The 23,946-nt window shown below is 38.9% G+C and overlaps 1 protein-coding gene across 4 annotated transcripts in view; it reads right to left on the reverse strand.

The window, feature by feature from the left end:
• Positions 1–23,946, reverse strand: part of fgf13a (fibroblast growth factor 13a) — a 127,184-nt gene that overhangs the window by 8,836 nt on the left and 94,402 nt on the right. For all 4 annotated transcript variants that reach the window (XM_074648492.1, XM_074648490.1, XM_074648489.1 and 1 more), the window contains 2 exons: positions 23,629–23,739; positions 15,197–15,300 (listed from right to left, as the gene is read on the reverse strand). In XM_074648492.1, the coding sequence (XP_074504593.1) occupies positions 15,197–15,300; positions 23,629–23,739 (215 nt within the window). The remainder of the gene's footprint in view (positions 1–15,196; positions 15,301–23,628; positions 23,740–23,946) is intronic.

Genomic DNA, 23,946 nt, shown 5'->3' on the forward strand with positions numbered 1-23,946 from the left:
AAACAACATGTCACTACCAGACAGGGAGTCATCTATAACAGCTCTCTCTTCTAACAGCGTCGGTCTTCATGCGCAACACTAACAGGACTGAATGAGGTTCATGTCTGGTGATGAGCTTTACTCTGCTATTGAAGCTTTTCTATACAATGCTGCTAAAACATACAAAAGCTTTGTAATGTAAAAGCAGTGAACAGTAATGAGTCGGAAAATGTTCACTTGTTGAACTTGTTAAAAGAGAAACCTAGTGTTAATACTACCATGTTGTATTGTGTGCATTCGAGACACAAAACCCAGACACACCTACAGTAACTGACAACCACACTCATTCGTCATCCCCTCTCGCTGATCTAGCCTCAACAGACCACACTGGACTAAAAACTCTGACAGAAACAAAGTTGAAGTCACAGGAAGCTTGTGACATATCACCTCACTGGGTTACATCCTGTTGGATCAGCCTTGGTTCTCAGTTAAGCTGCAACATCACAGGGGTACCTAACACTCCATTTGAATAAATGCTAAGCCACCAGGAGGTCTGCAGAACCAGCTGGGAGCTTACAGTGTTATGGTTCAGGAAGAAATTAGTCTTTTAAAACATAAAGACAAAAAAGCTGAGGGAATAGTCAACGTGCACTCTTTGTTTTTCATCTCAGTTTATGCAGACAGATGAAGGTTTATGTTCAGGGTTAAGGTAAGAATAATGTTAGTTTTTTTCTTTCTGAGCTTCCTACCATACACATACACTTACACACTTGAACATATCCAACCACTGTCCCACAGATGCCCCATACCAAACGGTACTAGTACAGCAGTAATCACTAGTACAGTGACAACAACATGGCCCCTAAATGGCTTCCCACAAAGTGTTCAAAGCCAAAACAATCTCACCCAGATGCTCCGTAAAAAGAGTCTATAAGAGTCAGATATCATTACTCAACGTGCATTTTAAATACTCAATATTCTGAAATGATAAAGCCTTCCAAACCTTGTGAATGTTTAGTAAAGATGTAAAACTCGTAGTAGTATTCATGTAGCATGAACAACAATGATCAGAGCCCATGAAGGCTGAGGTTGCTATCTGTTCGATTGAGGTCAAAACAGGAATGTAGGAATGAAACAAAAGCTGGACATAGCGTGTCCGTCTCTTATCGTCTTCATGACCACACATGTTAATCCATCACTTTACCATGATGTACAGCTCAGTTGTGGTACACGACGGAAAACCGGGGCAGTGTATATAGAAATGTGCCTCGAAATAATATTTCATGTCAAAGAATGCCATTTTGTGCCAGTTGGAAAAATATGCAACAGTAATGTATTTGATATATCACTGTATGCAGCATAATATATTTGATTCACCAACAGATTAAGTGAAAGCCTACACAGAACAGTGAACTATACTAATTTATTAAAAAAAAAGAGATCTGTAGTGACTAACAGTGTGAGGTTCTGAGCTGATGCCACGGAGATCAATATCTGTTTGAGGCCATTTCTGCTCTTAGTTTTGCCTTTGATCTCAGCCTCAGTCCATATGTTCAATGAATGAGTTAATGGATTGGTTGCTGCAATTGTTCCTCCTGTCCACACAGCCTTCCTAAACAGGTAAGTGTGTAAGTGATGGAGGACAGAATCCACAATCCTTAGTCTGTACAAAACACATTCTTAAAGCCAGGGTTAGTAATCTTGAGAAACTAGTAAGAGTACGCTAAAAACCCAGCTCAGTGTTGCTATCTCTTCTCCAATGATATTAGCAATACTAGCTCTGAAAGTCCCTAAATCTAGAGAGAAAGTCACCAAGTCGGCACCACTGACAGTCTGTCCATCCAGGCCTCTCTCCAAAGCCACTCATCCAAAATGATCACTGTGAACACAAACAACGAACATGGCTATTGCTAGTACTCACAGCTATCAAGCTGTAGCAGCTTCTGGAAGACTCCCTTGATGTGCAAGGAGTGCACGCATGTAGACAGGCAGGTAGCCTTATTTATATATATATATATATATTTATATATATATATATATATATATATAAATATATAAATATATATATAAATATATATATAAATATATATATATATATATTTATATATATATATATATATATATAAATATATATATATATATATATAGGACTTATTATAGTCCTGCGACAGCCACCGATAACAGATTTTTTTTGTCAGAGCATTTGATTTATTGATTGCTGTTCGGGATGTAATGAGAATTTCAACAAATGTTTTTCAAGAAGATAACCAACCTAGTTTTGAGTACAGCTAAAAGCTAATATATATATATGAGGCAGCAACAGTCTGAGTAAGCCAAATTAAGTGGCTATCTTCCAAAGTTATAATATTTTCTCTACAAAATTGGCATTAAATTTACATTGGAATCACTTAACAAAGTGGTTTCTTCTGTGGCCAGTATGGAAAGGAGGGAACAAATTGCAGAGACCAACAACTCTTTCAATATATACTGTATACGGGCATGCTAGTATTGTTTTAAGATGGACTTAAAACAAATGTGAACCTCTTCTTTTAACTGTGCATCTGTAACTTGTGTTATCTGGCATCTCATTTTCTATATTTATAGCTACAGTGTGATTTTGTTTGTGTGACAATGTCACGTGTGTGTGTGATGTTTCTGCTTTGGCTTCAGATCAGTTCCAAGAATCTTGTACATGCAAAGGAACTAACATGAGCTTGTTAGTATGTCATATACAGTGTTATTGTTGTAACCATTTTTGTTTGCAACCACTATTTTTCTAGTTTAGTAAACTCCATGTATATTCGATTTTTAAAGATATTTATTTTAAATAAGAATACTTTTAATATATTAAATATAGGTATAGGACTTATTTAAGGGGTTCTGCAAATCCTTACGCCAAATATAACCACTGAATAATTTAACTACTGAAAGATTTCTGCTGTTTAGATCTTGAATTGGATGCAAGAGTGGTAAAAGATTTGCAACATCTTGCTGCACATATATAAAGGAACTAAGCTTCAGAGCAGATCACCGTGGCCTGTGAGTTCTTGAGTGGTAAGCTACAGCAGTATGCGTCAAGTAGACTGCTAATTTAAGGCCTTTACACACTAGGTGCTTTTTTTTCGTACGATTAATTCACACGTCAGTATATTTTTTCGAACTGTTGCGAAAATCAAAGTAATTTTTTTTAGGAACGAGGTAGATTTTTCTGAGCTTTTGTACGTACTGTACTGGACGGTTGATTTCTACCACCGTACACTATAGTGTACAACAACACGGAGACTCCATAGTCCGAACCAAGACGGCAAACTTAATTACTCCTTTCAAATTTCACAAAGGCAGCGCAGACCAGATCCACTCCTTCAGTTCTTACCTTTCACAATTAAATCCGTAGACATATTCACCGCGTAACTGTTAACCAGAGGCAAATTCACTCAGAGCATTACGCTAAAAGGAAACTAGAATAGCTTACATCAGTTGAGGCTATACAACATTTACCTCAGACAGATGCTGCTCTGGGTCAATAGGATCCCCGTAGTTGGTCCTCTGCTTGCGCAAATCTTTTATCGATAAAGTGCAAATATTTCTTTATTTGTTTTATTATTATTATCATTTATACAAACGCTACAATATATATGTGCAAACATAATGAACACAAAGACTGCAAAGTGTAAGCGGGAACAAGTAGCGTAAGTGTTTTCATGGTGCTTTGCTTTATTTCTTTGAACACAGTGTGTTAGGTCGAGGCTTTTGTCTAGATTGTTAAATGCATTTTAGATTCTCTCTCTCCTTTCATCTCTAATTATTAATTTGGATATTTTCTTAATCCTTCTCGCACATTGTTAATTTTTTGACTGTTCTCCTCCCTCAGTACCTCAACGACTTCTTTCTTTCTTGCTCTCTGACTGTGATTAGCAGCAGCAGTCTTAGAGAGGCTGGGCAGCATCCATCTCCGTTATGCACGGGCAGCGAGTGAGAGCCAAACAACGGGCTGCTCAGCTCGCGAGCCAGCAGTTCTGTTCTACCTCTAATAATGAGCTTATGTGGATTTGGCTGATTCCACTCGCCCTGGAGAAGAATAAGAGTCTATTGATAAACAGACGCATACAGATACAGGCAGATTTAGAGCCAAGATGGAGGAGAGGCTGCTGGCCGTGCTGCTGTGTTGGAGTGGCTCTATGGACAACAGGCTCTCTCAGACTGACACAAGGAGGGGCCAAATGGCAGGGGATCCCCATTTCTATTCTAACGGGGCTGTGATAGACAGAAACATTCAGATTCTTTTGAATGGGCTCCAGTATAGCGTCTCCTTCAGTCAATAGCATATCTATTGTTCAGTGAAACCAATCTCCCGGTGAAAAAATTTCACATCACTTTAATCATGACTCCAGTGCCAGATGGAGCGAGGGGAAATCACTTTAGAAAAAGCAGGACACTATCTGCATAGAAATAGTCGTGTCATCCCTCAACCACTCCCCCCCCCCCCCCCCCTCACATCTCTATGGTGGTTTGACTAAATGGACTTTTAATGATCCCATTACACTACATGGGCTTTTCCCTGAAATATGCAACTATGACAAGTCCTGGTCCAAATGATGCACAGCTGGCAACCTCGCTTACATAATGTCCAGGGAAGCGTTTTTGTAAAAAAAGAAAAGAAAAACACTGCATTGTTTGGGAGTACATTATGCTGTTAGGAGCTGTGCCCGTTTCATATAGAACCAATTTTGCTGAAGGAAAATGAGATGAAAGGCTCTGGTGCGTTTGATACAATAAAGACTTCGATGCCTGTTGTATAAGGGTGTCAGCTGTTCCTTACTCTCGCCCGTTTCTCTAGCTGTGAGAAAATGTGTTTAATAGTTGTGTTGCTGGGAGCTCTGCGACGCATTTCTCCACGTTTTATAGGAGTGGAATAGGAAAAATTCCATCCCTATTCATTCCTCTTTTCTATAGTGTCTGTGTGGGTGATGAGCAGTGATTTCATTTAACTTTATAGACCTTTCACTTTTAACCCATGCTGTTGGCTCTGTCTGATAGGTAGGAGAAAGAAAATGAACAAGAGGACAGAGGGTTGAAAGCTTCAGGGTTTTCTTTTCATGTTCAATACCAGATTCATTTTTCTTTAACCTAATACAGTGACGTGTAGTTTAACCTCCCCCTGCCCATTATTTACATATTCATTTTAAGGTTTGTTAGTATTTGTGTGCAGGGTGCCTTACATACATGTGTAACCACCCTGATGCTGGGCCAGTAATTCTATAACTTTCGTTTTTATCAAAATGACAGCTAGGGATGTCACGATACCATAAATTTTGTAGTTGATACCAATACCAGTGAAATTCCAATTTCATACCAAGGTAAAAAGCGAAAGTAAAACAATACATCCCATGTACTTCAATATTAGGGATGAACTGATACCGGATCAGCTATCGGGCTGATGCTGACTCAAATAGCTGAATCGGCTATCGGTGACAATGGGGCCGATCAATAAAATTCAATTCTATGTTTATACAGTATACCATATAAGTTATATACTGGAATTTTAATTCCTGTTTAAGACATGATCAATTTGTTGATGCCTTATAAAGGTTTACATTTAAAATTGTATTTTCTGCTAATTTTTCCAGATTTTCTACCCAGATGTTGGTGTACCATTTATTATTTTAATAATAAATATAATTTCAGTAAATTCATATCTAATGTATTTATTTGTTACATTTTGTTTCACAAAGTTAAGAAAGCAATGTTTAAGTCAAGCCTGATGTTTCCTGACACATAAAAGAATGATACCAGTCACTTCCACACAGTGAGGCATACAGCTTATTAATTAAACTCTGGTATTGGATCGGTACTCGGTATCAGTCAATGCCCAGGTATCGCTATCGGTATCGGGACTGAAAAAGTCGGATTGGCATGTACTTGGTACCGAGGTATCGCTCCTTGTGGCATCCCTAATGACAACTACTGTATAATCACCCTAACAGGACATCAGGATATAGCTTTTTATTTTTTAATCTTATTATTTTATGCTTTTTTCTTTGTTGGAAGCACGAAAGGTTTGCCGAAGAAATCCTCCCATCCTTTTTGCTCCATCATCCCTCCTCTCTTCTGAAAGTGTCTGTAGTTTCAGGCATGCAAATCTCATTTCAGTGCAGTGTAGTTCATTTCAAACCTTAACATACAATTGCAAACATGCCTGTACATTTGTATTTGTTCTTGCATACAGACATTTCTTATAAAGTGAATTTTATCTCATGGGCAAAGGGCAGAGAACGGTCTTATATTACAGCGAGAGGGAGTTGTTGCCTGAGCTCTTTATAATCCAGTAACTGCATAGGAAGGAGACATTTAAAGGCTGATGCAAGTGTTGAGTGTAACATACTGAAAGATGTTTCTCGGCCCATTTTTAATATCCATGAATGTAAAACAAACGGACAAACGGGCACAGGCACACACAATGCCCATCTGGGAAACCTCTCGTACTCTATCATACAATAACACAATTGCAGCAGTGGTAACTGTGAAATGAATATTGCATTAGCATGAGAGTCATGTCAAGAAAACACAATCTCTTATGATGTACTCTCAAACAGCGTTCTGGTTGTCTTTAGGGGAGTAATTACTACCCGATAGTGTTTTCCTGATCCAATCAGCAGGAGGAGAAATACTAGCATAATGGATCTGATCTCCTCTGTAAACGTATTGGCTGGAGTTTTCACAAGACGAGCCAAATCAATGCTGCACACTGCCCCGTGTGTACTCAGCTGCCATATCGAAACTAAGATGACACCAATTATGCCAATGCAATCAGCGCTGCTCTAGTTTCTTTGCAGACACATCAATGCATGTGACACTCACCAAAGCTAATGCTATGGCCGGGCACTGAAGACAAATCTTTCTAAATCCGGCTTTTCAATGCCCCAGTCTTTTCAGTAGAGTGGAAGTGGATTGAAAGGCACCTTTTATTCTTTAGCTAAAGATAAAGTACACTCATAGTGTTCATTTGTTTGGGAATAAATTGAAGAGCTTTAAGCTGGTGGAAAAGACCCGCGCAAATACCAAACACAAATAGACACACCCACACAGGGTACACTTTGGAGCCAGCAGCACATACACATAACACACACAACACAAAGTAGTTAATGACACAGCTCAATGGAGGGGAACCTTAGAGCAGTGGTTATTTACCAAAGGCATTGTGCTTGCTAAATGGTTGAAAAGGCATGTGTGTGAGCCAACTCCATATCTAACAAGGGTGTACAAATACATAATGTACAAGCACGATATACAGACTTTTTGTTATTTTTCTGTTTCTATTTTTATGCATGTTTATCCGCATACATATTAGTAATTTTACTTTTTGACTCACCGGCCAAGGGGACTGGTAGATGAAAAAAAATCCACCGGTCAAGCATATTTTTTACTGGCCAAAATAATCATTTGTGTCACATATACATTTGTTTCAGTACATTTCATTGAGATAATAAGGTATTATGTTGAACACAAATTTAAAGACGCTTTGTTTTATTTGTGCTTCGTCCTCCTTTTCATCTGTGCGTTTTCATTTTAAAGATTGACTTACTCCTTGTAAATAACGGTGAGAGCGCTCAAGACGGTCAGTTTTGCGGCACTGTTTAGACGCATGTAAAAACAGTGTGTGTGTGCGGGTGTCAAACTTCTACACAGACCGCAGAGGACAGAAGCAGCATGCTGTTAAATGACACCAAATCGCGGTAGAGACTCAGCATAGTTTTTTATTATGGAAAAAATGTACTTGATGACTTGAGTGAGTGTAGATGTAATGCTGGTGTCACATTCATCTAGCAACCTCTTTTTTATTTTTACCTCCTCATCATCATCATCATTCTTTTGTCTTCTCCTGTACATTATCCAGATGACCTTACTTTTCATTTTAGACATTTAGCTTGCACACAATGCATAACCAGAGTGTGTTTATAAATGAGTGAGAATGTGATGGGTTTAAAGTAGGGCTGTTAAAGTTATCGTGATAACAACTCGCTAACGTAAATTTGTTTTAACGCCACTACTTTCTTTAACACATTAACGCAACTTGCAATTTTTAGGTTGTAGCGGGCTCAGTTTTAAAGCTAGAGTGAAGATACTGGTATCATATGAAAACCTAAGGAATCTATTGGTACCAACCATACTAGCTTGTCGCGAAGGAGGTTAAATAACGCTCCAAACTTGCGCTAAATTTTGGCGGGGGAAAACTGTCATGGCCATTTTCAAAGGGGTCCCTTGACCTCTGACCTCAAGATATGTGAATGAAAATGGGTGATTTGAGTATATTTTTTATGTTAAATGCAGTAGTAGTAGGGTTTCTGGACAATATTTGTCATCGTTTTGTGTTAATTGATTTCCAATAATAAATAAATACATTTGTATAAAGCAAGCAAATTTGCATACTCCAGTGTTGATACGAATATTAAATACTTCACAAATCTCCCTTTACGGTAAATTTTGAACAGATAAAAAATATTTTATATATATATATATATATATATATATATTAATTTGCGATTAATTGTGATTAACTCTGGACAGTCATGTGATTTAAATATTTCAATCGATTGACAACCCTAGTTTAAAGTCTTGCAGTCTATGCAGGAACTCTTTCACAGGATGCCATTGCAGGGATTTAACTGGCCTGTCGATTTAGGAAAAAAAGCGCCTGTAAACCTCAATGCTAACTTGATAAATATCTCCACCCCAAGAGACCTGAACCTTCCATTTTACACACACTCGCAGAGAGCAGTCTAGACGAGATTCGACTGGAGCCTCAGTGACTCACACTAATTCAAATATGACCCACCAGGAAATTAATAACACCACTTCAAAGGCACCTCGTGAGATATGTGGACACCACTTAGCCCAGGATCTAAAAATATACCCACACATCTAAAATCATATCAAGAAAGCTCAAAGACTTTTTTTTTTTTTTTTTTCTCTGATTCAGTAGAAATATTCACTGCATTGCTACAGATAGTGAAAGGGTATCGGGTTGTATGTTTTAGCAATTTATTTTAGATTAGGTCGACAACAGTTTATACTTGTGTATAATAGAGGGCACCTTTGCAGTTCTGATGCAAAACTTGCTCCACTACTTTTGCAGAAGTAGAAGGGCAAACGGTACTAGACAGGATAGTAAAGAAAAATACATATTAATTGGTTCTTCCTCTCCCACACATTGACGCTGATGGATGAATATATTTTCACTCGTGCATTCTGCCTCACCCACACATGTGCACTCTTTTCTCACTCCTCGTTTCTCTCACTCTCTCTCTCTCTTTCTCTTATACACACAGAACACACAGTTATGTACAAACAGATGCACATATACCAGATGCACATGTGAGACAACTCAGTAGACGCTCAAATTAATCAGCTATAAAAGGAAATGGATAACATCGGGTTAACCGTAACGTACATATACATTTATAATTTAGTTTGCATTAGAATGATAGTCAAAAATGTAAATGGACCATACAAATCATATGAATCCTGTTTATTCTACTGCAAATATTCACTCACATTTCCATTCATGCATGCACAGCACTTATGCACACATGTAGAATAATGGGAAGCTTCCAGATCCCAGCAGCAGCAGCAGCAGCAGCACTTCATCCCCCCAACCCCCTCCAAACTACGTCATCTGTTGTCTCTCCACTGGTGATTGGGAATCTCCCTCTGATGCTGACCTGCTATTGGGTGGTTTAATGTGTGGCTTCAAGGCAGCACTTCACCATTGCAGCAATCCCCAGCAAGACAAGCACTATTAGGCAGCCAGCTACACATTGAATTCAATTCCCTCTCTAATTTAGCTGAAACTGAAAGCTCCACAACCCATCCCCCCCAACTGCTTTCTTCCAATTTAACACATCTACAGGATGTATTGTATTTCATATGAGGACTGGTATTTAAAACAGCATAGATGATATACTGTTTGTATGTAGCCAGCAGTATTTCTTTTTAGACTACAGCTTTTATGCTCTTCTCCATTTGGTGAAGATTTAACATATTTGTACACCACCAAAAAAAAATTGAATAAAATGCAAATTCAGTGCTTGCAAGAAAGGTTTAGTATTATTTAGATTTATTGATTGTGGTACGAATTCAGATTCTGCTTACTGATATTAGTTCTTTTTGAATCCATCCAATTTTTGTGTAGTCCAATATAAGAAACCACAATGTTTTATAGGTAAAATCGACCTTTATTTTTAACAGATAAAAAATGCATGTATCTTAAATGGGTAAGTAGCAATGAAGTGAAGTTTATCTACACTGTACTATTGTAGCATCTTTCTGGAGCAGCTGTCAGAAGTGCTTTGAAATTAAATATCAACACAAAAAAACAAAAATGAGACACAATTTAAGAAAGTAAAAACTAAACAAGGGGTAGTATGTTGAAGTGAGTTTCAAAGTTTAGAAGCCACAGCCTCAAATGAATAGACTCTTTCAGTTTAAGCCAGGGGCAAGGTAGCTCAGAGACCATCTAGTGATTTAGTGCTGTAATAGCTCACTGATGTAGGTGTGTGACCGATAGAAAGCTCTAAATGTGATCACATGGTCCTTGAACTGGATTCTGAATTTGATTAGGGCACAGTTTAAAGAAATGAAGATAGGTGTCAGATAGGGGTGGGAATCAACAGAGGCCCCACGATACAATATTATCACAATACCATCTTATTGCGATTTTAAATATGAAATATGCTGAGTATTGTGATAAAATGTATTGTGATTTATTGCCTTTTTTCAACTGTGAATTGTGCAGTTTGTCAACGTCTGTTTTATCTAATAAGATACAGTTTTCACTCTGTTCATCTCAGAGGTTTCAATCACATATCTTGAGGTGAGAGGTCAAGGGACCCCTTTTGAAAATGGTTTTACCAGCTTTTCCTTGCCAAAATTTAGCGTAACTTTGGAGTGTTTTTTAGCGTTCTTCCGGACAAGCTAACATGACGTGATTGGTACCAGTTGATTCCTTAGATTCTAGTTTCATGTGATACCAGTATCTTCACTCTAGCTTTAAGACTGAGCCTGCTACAACCTCAGAATAGCGGCTGCTACCGGCGGGCCCGTAATTAAGAGGTTAATAGTTTATATAGCAAAAGATTGATACTTGACATCCGTATTATCTATGCAATATTGCAGTTATTTTTTTCCCCTACCCCTAGTGCTTTCTGGAACGATGTCAGAAAGTGCTTCAAAATTAAAGATCAACACAAAAAACATAAAAAAGAGACACAATATAAGAAAGTAAAAACTAAACAAAGGCAATCCAAAGTGAAGTGGTAGTAGTGAGTTTTAAAGTGTAGAAGCCACAACCTCAAATGACTCATTTAGTTTTAAGCCTGGAGCAAGGTAACACACACAAACTTGAAGCTCAGAAACTAGTGTCATAGTGCTGTAATAGCTCACTAATGTAGGTGTGTGACCAATAGAAAACTCTAAATGTGATCACATGGTCCTTGAACTGGATTCTGATTTTGAGTACACAGTTTAAAGAAATCAAGATATATGTCACATTAGATTTTAGAAGACATGGACAAAAGCTTTGTGGTGGTATGCTCGATCACTAAATGTGTGAATATTCTCCATCTCATCTTGAGATACAATGGGCCTAATTTGAGGTTGAAAGGGATGTACAGTATAATTGGATGTCATCTGCATAGCATTGATAAATTATACCTTTAAAACTACTTATTCTTTATTTAGTGGAAAGCAAAGACAAACAAAAAAGGATCCAGGACAGAACCTTGGGGCACACCACAGAGCAAACTGAAACTCAACATTAGTATTATGCTAATCTAAGGTAGTTGTAAGCTGCTTGGCTTCCACTTTTTGCCTAAAACATTAGCAATAAAAGACAGTTTATAAATTGACCAATACTTATACTGCTGCTTCTCTCTGTTTTAGAGCCTTGCCAGCGTGATTCATCTTTATTAAATTAATCCTTTACAACTTGCCGCATAGGCTTAATTACTGACAGCCAAGCTCATATCATTAAAGTCACTACCTGGGAGCTGTGGACTGCTGGGGAGCCATGTTAAATACAGTGTGTATGTGTGTGTGTGTGGGAAGAGGTTGAAGGACTATGTTTAATTTCAATTATTCCTATATATTCCCCTCAGGCATACTTAGCTGGGGCAACCCCCATGGATATGTTGTCAAACAATTGCCAGCACTCATTAAAATGTAATTATGGCAGAACATTTTTCAAAAGGCTACAGTGATTTGGTTGTCACTCTTTCGGTCTTGGAAATACTACACTGAATTAGATTTTTTTTCCTAAAAATAAATGTTAATTAGATGTTTATAAAAATATTCAAATAGATTTGTAAAGAACAGCAGCTCCATTGGTTGTACTGACTATTGAATGCTGAATGACAGACAGCAGACAGCACAGTTTTCAAGGTTTGTTCGGGTTACATAACTGTGTTCAAATTATCAAATAAAACCTGCCAGTGTTCTACTGTTGTAATTGCAAAACTGTTGGACTACAAATTAAAAAACTTTAAATTCAGTACTGGATATGCACATTATAAGTGCAATTATTAATGTAATGCTATTCATCCGTGACACGAATAGTGCATATTTCATCCCTCCAATAAGAGGTCAAAGCATAGCAAGAACAATTGCACAGTAGCCTACTCTCAAAGCTACTATAGGGATTCAGTTAGAGGTCTCCAACTCAGCCAACGCCAGATAGGACCAGAGGGTATCAACTTTTTGCGGGGATCTGTGGCAAACAAAAATGTTTTCTAAGGTCTTTGGAATATGATGTGTAGACCAGGACATCGCTGGACAATATTCAATTTAAAATAATATTTTGACATTTTGCCTTTTAACAAATAGTGCGCCTCCTACGATTTGAAAATTGAAGAAGGCCATATTGCGATCAAATTTGTATTAATTGCGGTGCCCTAGCATTGACATAGTCACTCTGGGTTTGGTTTTATTTAAATATAAATACTCTATTATTATTATTAGGGCTGCCCCCTCTTAGTCAACTAATTGGTTGTTTTGGTCTTAATTGTCAAAGATTTCTTTAGTTGTTTTTCATTCTGAATGACTTACTTCCAAGAAACTTAAGAACATCTCGTGTGTGACTCTTTGTGGAAACGCTCAGTTTCACAGATCTGTCGATTAAATCAAGTAATGGATTAGTCGACAAAATCATCAATTCAAAAACCATGGGACATTAATCAATCCTATACAAACACTGTTTAAATATTTTGCTTATAGTAATCAAGTAGTCCACCTACAGTGTTCATTCAGGGTCTTTTCATACATGAAAACATACGGAAAACCATTTTAAAACTATGTTAGACTAACATTAGTTGAATTTCTGTTTTGTTTTTTTACTTTACTCCCTTGATAATTTGCCTTGCGGACCGTCTGCGTTCCGGATGGATACGTGAGGCTGATGCTGCTGATGCTTTCTGGTTTCATTCTCCTATTTAGTATGTGTTGAACCTTTTGGGATCATTGTCTTTGCTGAGTTCTAATGTTCAGCTGTGTGTTTGTTATTTAAGGTATTAGTCCTTTCAGCAGTATTCTTGTTGTTTCTTGGATTCCTTTAAAGCTCCCTCAAAGAGCAGCAGAGTCTCTTTCACTAAACTGTATAACCATCTGCAATTCCTTGACGTAAGTGTCTCTGACTGAGCTAATGCTTGGTGAGAGCTATCACATTAGCCCTGTTTCTTAATGCATTTGTTTGTGTGTATGTGAAGAGTGCGAGAAAAGAGCCAGAAGGCCTGTTTTCCTTCTTCCTTCATCACATTACTGTCTAACTATTTAACAGATTACTTGTCAGCAGCAGCTGCAGAATAAAAAGCTACACGATCATTAGGTTTTCTTAGCCGTTTCTAAGCTTGTTTCCATCAATCACCATTGTGCCCGCCCACTGAGACCTTTACCATAGGAACAATCTTTACTAATTTGACTAGGAGGATTGTCTGTTGGCGGCGGATGTGTGTGTGTCTGCACGCCCTCTGGCTGCACATCCAACCAGCCTGTCAGTCTTCTCAGTGACGCCTGCCACACAATGCGATGGTGACATTTGGGAGGAAGACGAACAGGAACATGAATTATTCATAACCTTGCACATTTAATCAAAGATGAGGAGCCAGCTGCCGCGATCGGATATGTCACTGCTCCACCCACCTGCTTACACTATCCTTGAACTTTTTATGAACACTGAATTATATCAGAACATGATGCTGCTCTTTCATTAGACTTAGGATGATGTTGTGTCTGAGTGGGCACGGTGAGAGTGAGTTACCCTTTCCCCACAGAATATGAATAAAAGAAAAAACAATTCTGCTAAAATATAAACACTTAAAGCCAAATCCCCGCTATTCCTTGATCTATCTTTTCTATCTCATGTTTGTTGTTGTGTTCCTTACTTAGACTGTATATAAGAAATTGTTGTCACTGTGGCATCACCAATTGGTTTGTGGACTGCCGTTTTGAAGCCTTGAGTTCGGCATTTTGGCCATCGCTATCTTGGATTTTGGCTGTTGCAATCTTGGTCATTTGCAACCACATTTGACATGAGGGGGTGGAGTTAAGTACAACCGAAAGCTGAATGAGACATTTTTAGGTGGCTAAATTGTTACAATTAACTTTGATGAACTGAAACCCACTGTGAAAGGGTTAAAGCTCTAAGACGAAAACACAGACAACTCCCAGACTGGAAAACGTCATGGTAGCGACCTGTCAATCACAAGGTAGCCCCGCCCTAAAGCATACCCTGCTTTATGGTCTATTTGACTGTAAATGGGACCATAATTTACTAAATGAACATCATGCTGTATTGAAGAAGACTTGAAACTAGCGATTGAGACCATAAACTCGTGTTTACAATGTTTACTGAGGTAATAAATCAAGTGAGAAGTAGGCTCATTTTCTCATAGACTTCTATACAATCTGACTTCTTTTTGCAACCAGAGGAGTCGCCCCCTGCTGGGTATTAGAAAGAATGCAAGTTTAAGGCACTTCCGCATTTGCTTCACTTTTCAGAATCACTGGTTTCTTCCAAACGCTTATGTCACTATAGTACCTCAGATTTCTGGTATTGTCTCTGCATACAGCTGGACTGGAAGGTCAGCCACTAGGATAGAGGCCAGGACCCCGTCTGATACACACATACATTCATACAAACACTCACACGTACATTAAGTGACACACTTACCGATGTGTACAGGTAGCCGTCACTGTTCATAGCCAGATAGAGTTTGGTCTGCACCCCCTGGATGGCCACCACTCGCAGCCCCACTGGAATAAGGTTGAACATGGCTGGAAAGAGACGAACAACAGAAACAAATGATTAACAAAGTGTGTACTTTCATCTCCATTACACTTTATTACATTTCAAAGAAAATAATTGAATGAATAACTATTATGCAGCTACCATAAATTGTCATGATTCTGTTAGATACTTGAGATACATAGCACTTCGTACCAGTACTTGAGTCATTTGGTGAGAAACGGAGTCAAACTTGACAGAGGCAAAATTAACACTGTCGTTGACATTTCCGTTTTCATATCACAAGCCAGAAAGTGGACAAAATGCTACTGAGAGAAATCCAAATTTTAGAGCAAGCCTAAAGCGCGAGTTGTCAAAACCAAACCACAAATAGAGGTACGACATAAGCTCAGGGACTCAGCCGCTCTCTCCCAAGGGTGTCTCAAAAAGCAAATGAACCAAATTAGAAACAAGAGACAGAGACATTGTTGAAATGACAAAGCAGCTCACAATTTAGTGTATTCACACACAGGAGCTGAAAATATAGGCCGTGTAAAGTAATTACAATATATAAAGCAAACTGTGGCCAAATGTACATCTATGATATGATGCTGCCAGCTGTTTTCTGACGATGCTGCTCTCTCCATCAAAGCATTTACCAGCAGTCGCTAGGGGCCAGTTGCGATGCGGCATTACATATGAGTGTGGAAAAAGAGAGCGAAAACACCTGCACACCTCTGTACGTAGGCTTCATGCTCAAACACACACACACACACATATAGACCTGTTTGTGACCAGCGGGCTGAACTCGAGTTGTGCGGCTGAGAGAGCCGGCGGCAGCCCAGCTGGTCAATGAGCTGCACCTCCACCTAATTAATGTCGGCCTGTGTGGTATACGAGTGTGTCTGCGTGTGTTTCATAAAATGCTGGCAGGGAACCCATGGGCTGAAGAGAGGGAAGCACATGTACATCCACCTGAAAGTCTGCAGTCGTGCTTCTATCCAAAAAAGGAAACCTCTCGCCTTTTGTTCTGCCTATTGTTGGACATACTGCCAGACACTGATGCCACCATCCACACTGTTGGATTTTAGTTTTACCCTTTTGATAATATCAAATACAGTAAATAATAGGGATGCACCGATTTATCGGCCGAACATCGGTATCCAATAGGCTTGTCGCAGTAGTCTGTCTTACCGGTGTTACACGGTGGTCGGGCACACACCGATTACATTACGTACCCAGCGTCGTTTTTCTTTTTTTACAGAACTAAAACCCATTTGGTTCATTTTGGCGTATCAGTGCCATGTTATCAATGGATAGTCGGACGCTATAAACTGAAAGTGAATGCATCTGCTCTGTAAGGAGTCTCAGCACAGAGTAGCAGGAGTCATATTTCACACACACGGGACGGGAGAGACGGCAGAGGATTTGGTGTCGAAGCGAAAAGCAAACGTGCCTATTTGTCAATATTTCAGATTTAAACCCAATACTATAAGGGAACCATAATGTAAATAAGGCAATCGTCGCAAGGACGATGGAGCGGTTACAGTCGGTGTGCGCGGTGCAGCAGCGCCAGGTGGAAACCTGCGGCCCCGCAGCGAAAGCTCTACCGGAGAGGCCAGACACACCGCCATCCGACGGTAAAGATCAAAGTAAGCGCGCAGCACATATTGACCGTCTTCTTTTCTTGTAAAATGTCTGGTGTTAGTGTTGTCACAAATTTATTAACCAGTGGGAAACTTTCCTCGGTAATAATTCCATCGGTAAATAAGATGACATTCGTCAATGGCATTGGCCAATGTTTTTATCTGTTGTGTCGCATCAATTTTGCGATTTGCAATTTTAGTTATTACATTTTCTAAAAAAGATTATTTTTCATATGAAAGAAGGTTATATTAAATGTTGTTTCACAAATGTGTATAATTGAATTTGTGCTCAAAGACAGTGTAATGAAATGCTGAATGACTTTAAAACAGCTCAGTTATTTTTTTTTATAATAAAGATGTCTTTGTTTCCCTGGCACAAAAGGGAAACAAATCATTGGTATCGGAATTGGCTATCGGCCAAATTGTTATTTTTAATCATCGGTATCGGCCCATTATAATGTCACATTATAATAGGGACTTCCCAGGGAGTTCCCAGTTCCCAGATGTAAGAGGAGAAATTAAACTTCATTCTTACATCAGTTAAGCTGTGAGTCAGAATGTGACGTGTCCTTACTATAGGTCCTCTTGTCGACCACTTAGTAGATCCCTATCTGCAGACTCCTGTGAGCGAAGTGCACTATAGAGGCTTTTTGATGGGCTATTTCATCTGCCCTTATCGCTTTAACACTGCAGACCTCCTTCTCTCTTTGCTTTCATTGTAAACAACAGCCACGGGAATGCATAATATATTTGCTTGGTAGAGTAAACAGGCATTGCCAGCTTTTCCCTGGTTCAGTGGAAAGATGTTTACGTCCCAGAACCACTCGCTTTGTGGTTCTGTCTTTCTCTCTGCCTCCCCCCTCTCTATCTCTCTGTCTCTTTATCGTTTTAAGTTTCTTCAAATGCCATGTTCTCACCATACACTCCTGTCTGTTCAGATGTCCCCAGTGACACGTTTGAAATGATTTAACGGTCAGAGTATATCAACAATAACAACAAAAGAATGTCAGGCTCTTGGACAGATAAAGATCCCCTGAGTCTATTTTCCAGCACTTTGAGAATGATGGATATATTGGACAGTGCCTCGGCTGATCAGAAGCAATATTTCCAAAACGGCGGGCACAAACATACATTATAATGCTTTAGTCTAGCCTGTGATATAATACTCAACAGAGTATACAGGAGTTGTCTTGTTGCTTTTATGTATTATATAATCAGAAATCCTGTCCATTTCCCCCTGAACCTGACTTCTACTTACTGATACTGATGTTGTTTTCTGCATGTTGGAGGGTGAGGCTGCATGATTATGGCCAAAATGATAGTCATGATTATTTTGATCAATATTGAGATCACGATTATTTACCACGTTTATTCAAAGATTTTAGGGACAAAATATTTTATTGCAATTTCACATTTAAATAAATAGAGCGCTGCTTTCACTTCCTTTTTGTGCTGCATTCCAACCATCAAAAACTCCTAATGTCTTCTGTAGTGGTTATTTGCATAAAAACACACAATTCAAATGATTAGGAAATAAAATTATTGTATTTTAATTTAAATATTTGCTTTCTAATTATATATTATAAGCTGCTTAGAGGTAGTGTTAGGAAGTTAATCAGGTCATAATTCCCTCTTTTATATCTATTTTAATTTACTGAGACACATCTCCTTCAAACAACTGCATTTATTCAAGTTTCTCGCCAAAAACTACATTTTACAAGATTACATTTTAACGCATCATGATGGCGTTATAATTTACCATCGCCCAATAGTCATTTTTACTGAGCAGAGCTTGAACGTATCATAATGTGCTCCATGCTGGTCACTGTGATTACTCTGAGCAGCATCATGAGAATAAATTACAATATAATAAGTGTCTGATTAAGTTAGTCGTTCCAGGTGTTTTAAGGTTGTTGCTCCACGGCTTATTTTTGACCTGCAGTTCTGACAAATTGCAGCTTTATGTCTTCTTCACTCACACTGAAGAACTTCCAACTTCTTTTTTTGTTTTAAACGTCAATATTGCAGTCGATTGTGTTCATTTAATCGTGGGAAGCCTAAAGCGTGATCGCAATTGATATTCTGTTAATTATGCAGCCCTAGTGGAGGGTCCTCCATGCATCTTAGATTCTCAATTATATTCTCAGGTACAGTTTGGTTGAGTTACTTTGTTAGTGTACATAGTTAATGACAGTCCTATAATGGTACAGCAATGAAATGATGGCTAGGGAAAGATGCACTGCTCTCTATGACAGATCTATTTTTTTTTTTTCTTGGGGTGATGCCTGCTTTGGCAGCTATGCACAGCAGATGCTGACAGTAAAATGTGTATCTCTAACAGATAGAACCTACTGTACTATTTACAACCTCGATACCTGCAGTATATGTGCACTGAACAATAATCTTGTGCTTGTATTAAGCTGACAAACCAATGATAGATCTGCTTGCCAAATTTGTAATGCATGGATGCAATGATGGGTCAAACCTGAGCAGCATTAAGAATAGCATCCTCTCTTAGCTCTAACATAAACTATAATTAGTGTATGTACTGTACATAACTGCTTAACTAGTTCACAATAAATCACTTCAATAAAATCAATAACAATTGGAAAGAGTGGAAGAGCATTCAATACTTTGGTAGTTTTCATTTTTTTTAAAAAATGTCCTTCCAGCTTTTGCTACTTTTTTGGAGCAGTCTTCAGTACTGCAGTGCAGAGGCTCAACAATTTCTTTCCAGAAATTCATGGTTACAGGTAACAGATGGCACTATCCGCAAACTTTCTCCACAACCATTGTTTGATTGATCCATCTTAGCTATGCTGTGTATGGAGCTGGAGGCGATGTTAGTAGTGAGGAGAGATTTCTTATGAAAACACTACCTACTGTATGCCAAAACGACAAGATCTGCAGACTTGATCAGGAATAAATTTAACACATTTGGATCTGTGTAAATACATTTTGTATCCTTTTATTCTTGTAGTTAGATTTGATCATTTATTTCTTCCTCTCCTGAAACATCTTGCTACCTGAGCGGTACTTTATAATTGTATAATTTAGTTTTCCTCCCTTCGTATACACATCCGCAGTCCACTTCATTTCAGAAGGATTACCAGCCGGTGGACTGATGGAGATGTTCAAGAGGGGAAACTCAATTACTTCCTGGCTCCTAGAAAACACCTGAGCACACTGAAGAGGATGACAGGGCCACCACCCACTCACAGACCTTCCCTAGTGCGGAGAGGCTCATAGAATAAGAAGGGCGAAGAGGCCTGAGGGAAAGTCTCCGTGCCGAAGTTCCACCCACTAACAGCATAGGAGTCATGACCAATTCGGTTCGACAGCAAACCTGAAGTTTTCAAGCAACCGCTAGTCACATTTTAAATATTTACAGTAGCCTATGACAGAACCACAGCTAAAAAGTAAGTTGTTGTTTCAACATTACATGGAATTTCTGTGGTCTAATTACAGTGGCTCTTTGGTTGGGGTAAATCATGTTACTTAAGAAAAAATGCAAGGCTTAATTAAATAATGTATGACTTGTATTCAGCAGCAACAACTTGATTTGATTGCATTAGTGAGTATAGTGCCGTTGCATTAAGGATGGCACAGTTTTTAGACTATTGTATGCGCAGGAAGCTCAAAAGGGACATTAGTTGTTCAATTCAGCCCGGTTGCACTAAAAGGCATGTGAATGACACGATAATGCGCAGGGCAAAAGTGTGTAATAAGAACGGCGTTCTTGCGTTAGTGATGTAGAATAAAAAGTGAGAAAGACTGCTTATGGCGGGCGGGAAGGGATGTGGATGGGTCCAACAAACACAGGACTTTCAACCAGGAGGCCGGTGATCGAGACTGGTGTTTTGTAAGTTACTTTAGTAACATTTGTGACGTGTTTTTTAGTAAACCCTATGATGCGTTTTCCGTACTTATGTAATGTTGTTTCCGTACATATTTTGCTTAGTTTACGTACTTATTTTAAGCCCATCCATGTGGTTTTTCCTAAACCTAAGTGGTTTTGTTGCCCCCTGCTGGTAGACTACTGCACCTTCATACATAAGTGTAATATTCACACCTTGGCGAGGCAAAACATGACACTGACACGCTATCCTCTGGTGGACAGGCGAGTCTGTTATACGCTTTGGCTTCATATTGGGTTGGTTCATTACTGAGGATTACAGTAACAACACAGAAATGTGTTCACTGTTAGGGAAATGTCATTAAAGATATAGGAACATTTTGTGACAGGAGTCAAGCTTGGAAACTTTAAGAAAAAATTGTCGGCTGCAATTAAATTGGCACTTATCTGATGTGAGTTACACTTCAGAAGACTTAGAATTCATTTGCCTGATTCTGGGATCCAGTGTGTCCTATCTTGTTGACAACAAATTGGAAAATTGGGCATTTTAACAATCTTTCAAATCCGAACTTTGTCTATTTACAAAGATGAGGGTTGAAAGCATAATATCTAGGACACGGAGTTGCCCTCCAGTTCTCTCTTCTTTTTTTTTTTCTCTCCCAGTGTTTGCTCGGTTGTGATGCAACACCAGAAAATGATTGAAACTGTATAAAATGGGAGAGAAATTACTTGGATTTATGAGACTAGGATTTTTTATATTTCTGACATTGTTCACCTTTCTAATGAAAATGTCACAGAAATATCAAACTTCTTTATGACCACAGCCAAATGGCCAAGGCTGTCTTCTCAGCAAGCTACGGTAGCAAAGATCAAATCCTTGTCTTTGTGTGAGTGTATGTGTGTGTGTGTGTGTGTATTTGAGTAGGTCCTCTCCCACCATCACAAGACACCAGTAGCTCCAAGAGGACTGCGCTCTCCGTCACCATGGAGACAAGCGCACCCAGCGCCTAACGCTATTTTTGGAGCAGTGCAAAGAGCTTCACTCTTTCTCCTTTTTCCTGTTCAGCAGCACTCTTTAATTTTCTCTTCAAAAACTATTTTAGTGCCAATGCGGACCAGTTGTTATGTAAGTCAACAGAAAAGTGAGTCCATGCAGACGAGATGGGCGGGGCGGCCGGCATGTGAAGTATAATATTGTGTGTGTAAAATGTTCATTTCATTATCTTCATTTCTACTCGTATGGTCTGCTTTTTGTAGTATTTAACTTTTCTATAATTTTATTTAGGAAACAAATTCCAAGGTGTTGTTCTGCTTAGACGACATCCCACAGCCACAGAGCTGCTGTTTCTATGTAAGATACGCACGGCATCTCCACCAGGGGAGTAATTGAATACAGGGGTGCTAATTCAGAAGCTCCAGAAGTGTTTACATCCGCTTAATGTCGGGATTACACTGTAAGTATTACATCAAAGCTGTTTCAGAGTGCCATGCAGATCTTCCTCTCAACATTATTGTTCTGGTTATATGGGCCAAAGTGGATTTCACATCAGGTCACTAAACGCTGTATGCTGTTCTAATCTTCAAAAGCATGTAGTGTTCATGGCGCTGTCTAATTATAAGGTGGTCTATTTCTGCTGTATTGTTACCAGACAAGTGTCTGAGCCGTTACTCTTCCATTGATCTCCTCTTTAATCTGTCTATTGGAAAAACAAAGAGCCGGTGGGTGTAATAGCAGTGATGGGGATGCATCAACACATAGTATAAGACAAGAATAGGCAGTGTGTAGGAGAGTAAAAAGCCAATCATCATCATCAGTGTTCCGGTTGCCATGACTTTGATTAGATAAAATCAACCACTACTCAGTACTGCAGCGCTTAAATACACTGGCAAAGAAAAAGCTAGTGTATTTCTCTGTACTATGAACCAACACTGTTTATTCGAACAGTTTGAATGCTGTTCAAAACTACAATTCAGCACTTCAGATGAAGATTTCAGCATTTATAATGCTAAGAAATGCAAAGCTACATTCTCTCTCTTAAACTCATCCCAGGTGTTTGTGTGTAATGTTGATACTCTGTTAAACAACGTATCCTCATACATTGGTTCGTATGATATGAAAAATGATTCCTCATTTTTGGTGCGTTTTCCTATAAATGTTCCGCAACACGTGACGCACATGCCAATTTCCGCTTATTACATACAGTCTTTTTCAAAATTAACTTCTGTCTTCATACAACTTGGTTAGGTTTAGGCAACAAAATCACTTAGCTTTGGGAAAAGGGCGACTTGGTTAGGTTTAGGCAAAAAAAGCACTTTGATAGGTTTAGTAAAAGACCAACTTGGTTAGATTTGGGAAACAAAGCCACTTGGCTTTGGGAAAAGGTCGACTTGGTTAGATTTAGGCAACAAAACGACTTAGTTAAGTTTAGGAAAAGATCGTGGTTTGGGTTAAAATAGCTCCGGAAGTGGCGTAACTTTAAGTACGAAGTTACTTGACAAATAAATCAACGTTGACTTTTGGTTTCACATGGAACATGAACAGCAGTCTCCTGGGCAAAGGTTCTGTGTTTTTTGACCCACCCCTCCACCTCGATCTCCTCCTTACGCAGCGTTTGTCGCTCTTTATTACTTCCTGATTCATGATTGCGTGAATTACATTCAAATTAATTTTACGGGATATGTATACACCGTTTGTAGTTATACCTACGAAAACGAATGCACTCTAATTCGTATGAGAACAGCCTGCATTAAATGGTACAGTTTATAGCTAATGCAGTCCTGACTCTAGTACAAGTGCAAAGCGAAATGTTCCCCCTGACCAACAGTACAGCATGCCAATGGAAATTAGATGAACAAAACATCAGAGCGAAACTTACTGTAACCATTGTCCTCCTCCTTCGTCCCATCAATGGTTCCATCCGCCTGCAGCTGCAGGTGGAATCCTTGTCGACTGTACAGCTTTGTCACAATCCCCTTTAGCTGGGGCTCTGTGGAAGCAGAGGGAAGACAGAGACAGGAAGACACGAGAATGAAACCACAGACTGTAGAAACACATGAACGTAGCAATGAGATGTCACCCGTAGCCTTCTAAAGGGACATTTTGAAGCTTCAGTTTCGGTTTATTGCTTGCTGCCAGTTTAGTCAAAGGGTGGTGAGGCTGAATGGAGACAAGGTGGGACAAAAAGGAGCAATTA

The sequence above is a fragment of the Sebastes fasciatus genome, chromosome 10, assembly GCF_043250625.1.
Source record: "Sebastes fasciatus isolate fSebFas1 chromosome 10, fSebFas1.pri, whole genome shotgun sequence".
NCBI lineage: Eukaryota > Metazoa > Chordata > Actinopteri > Perciformes > Sebastidae > Sebastes > Sebastes fasciatus.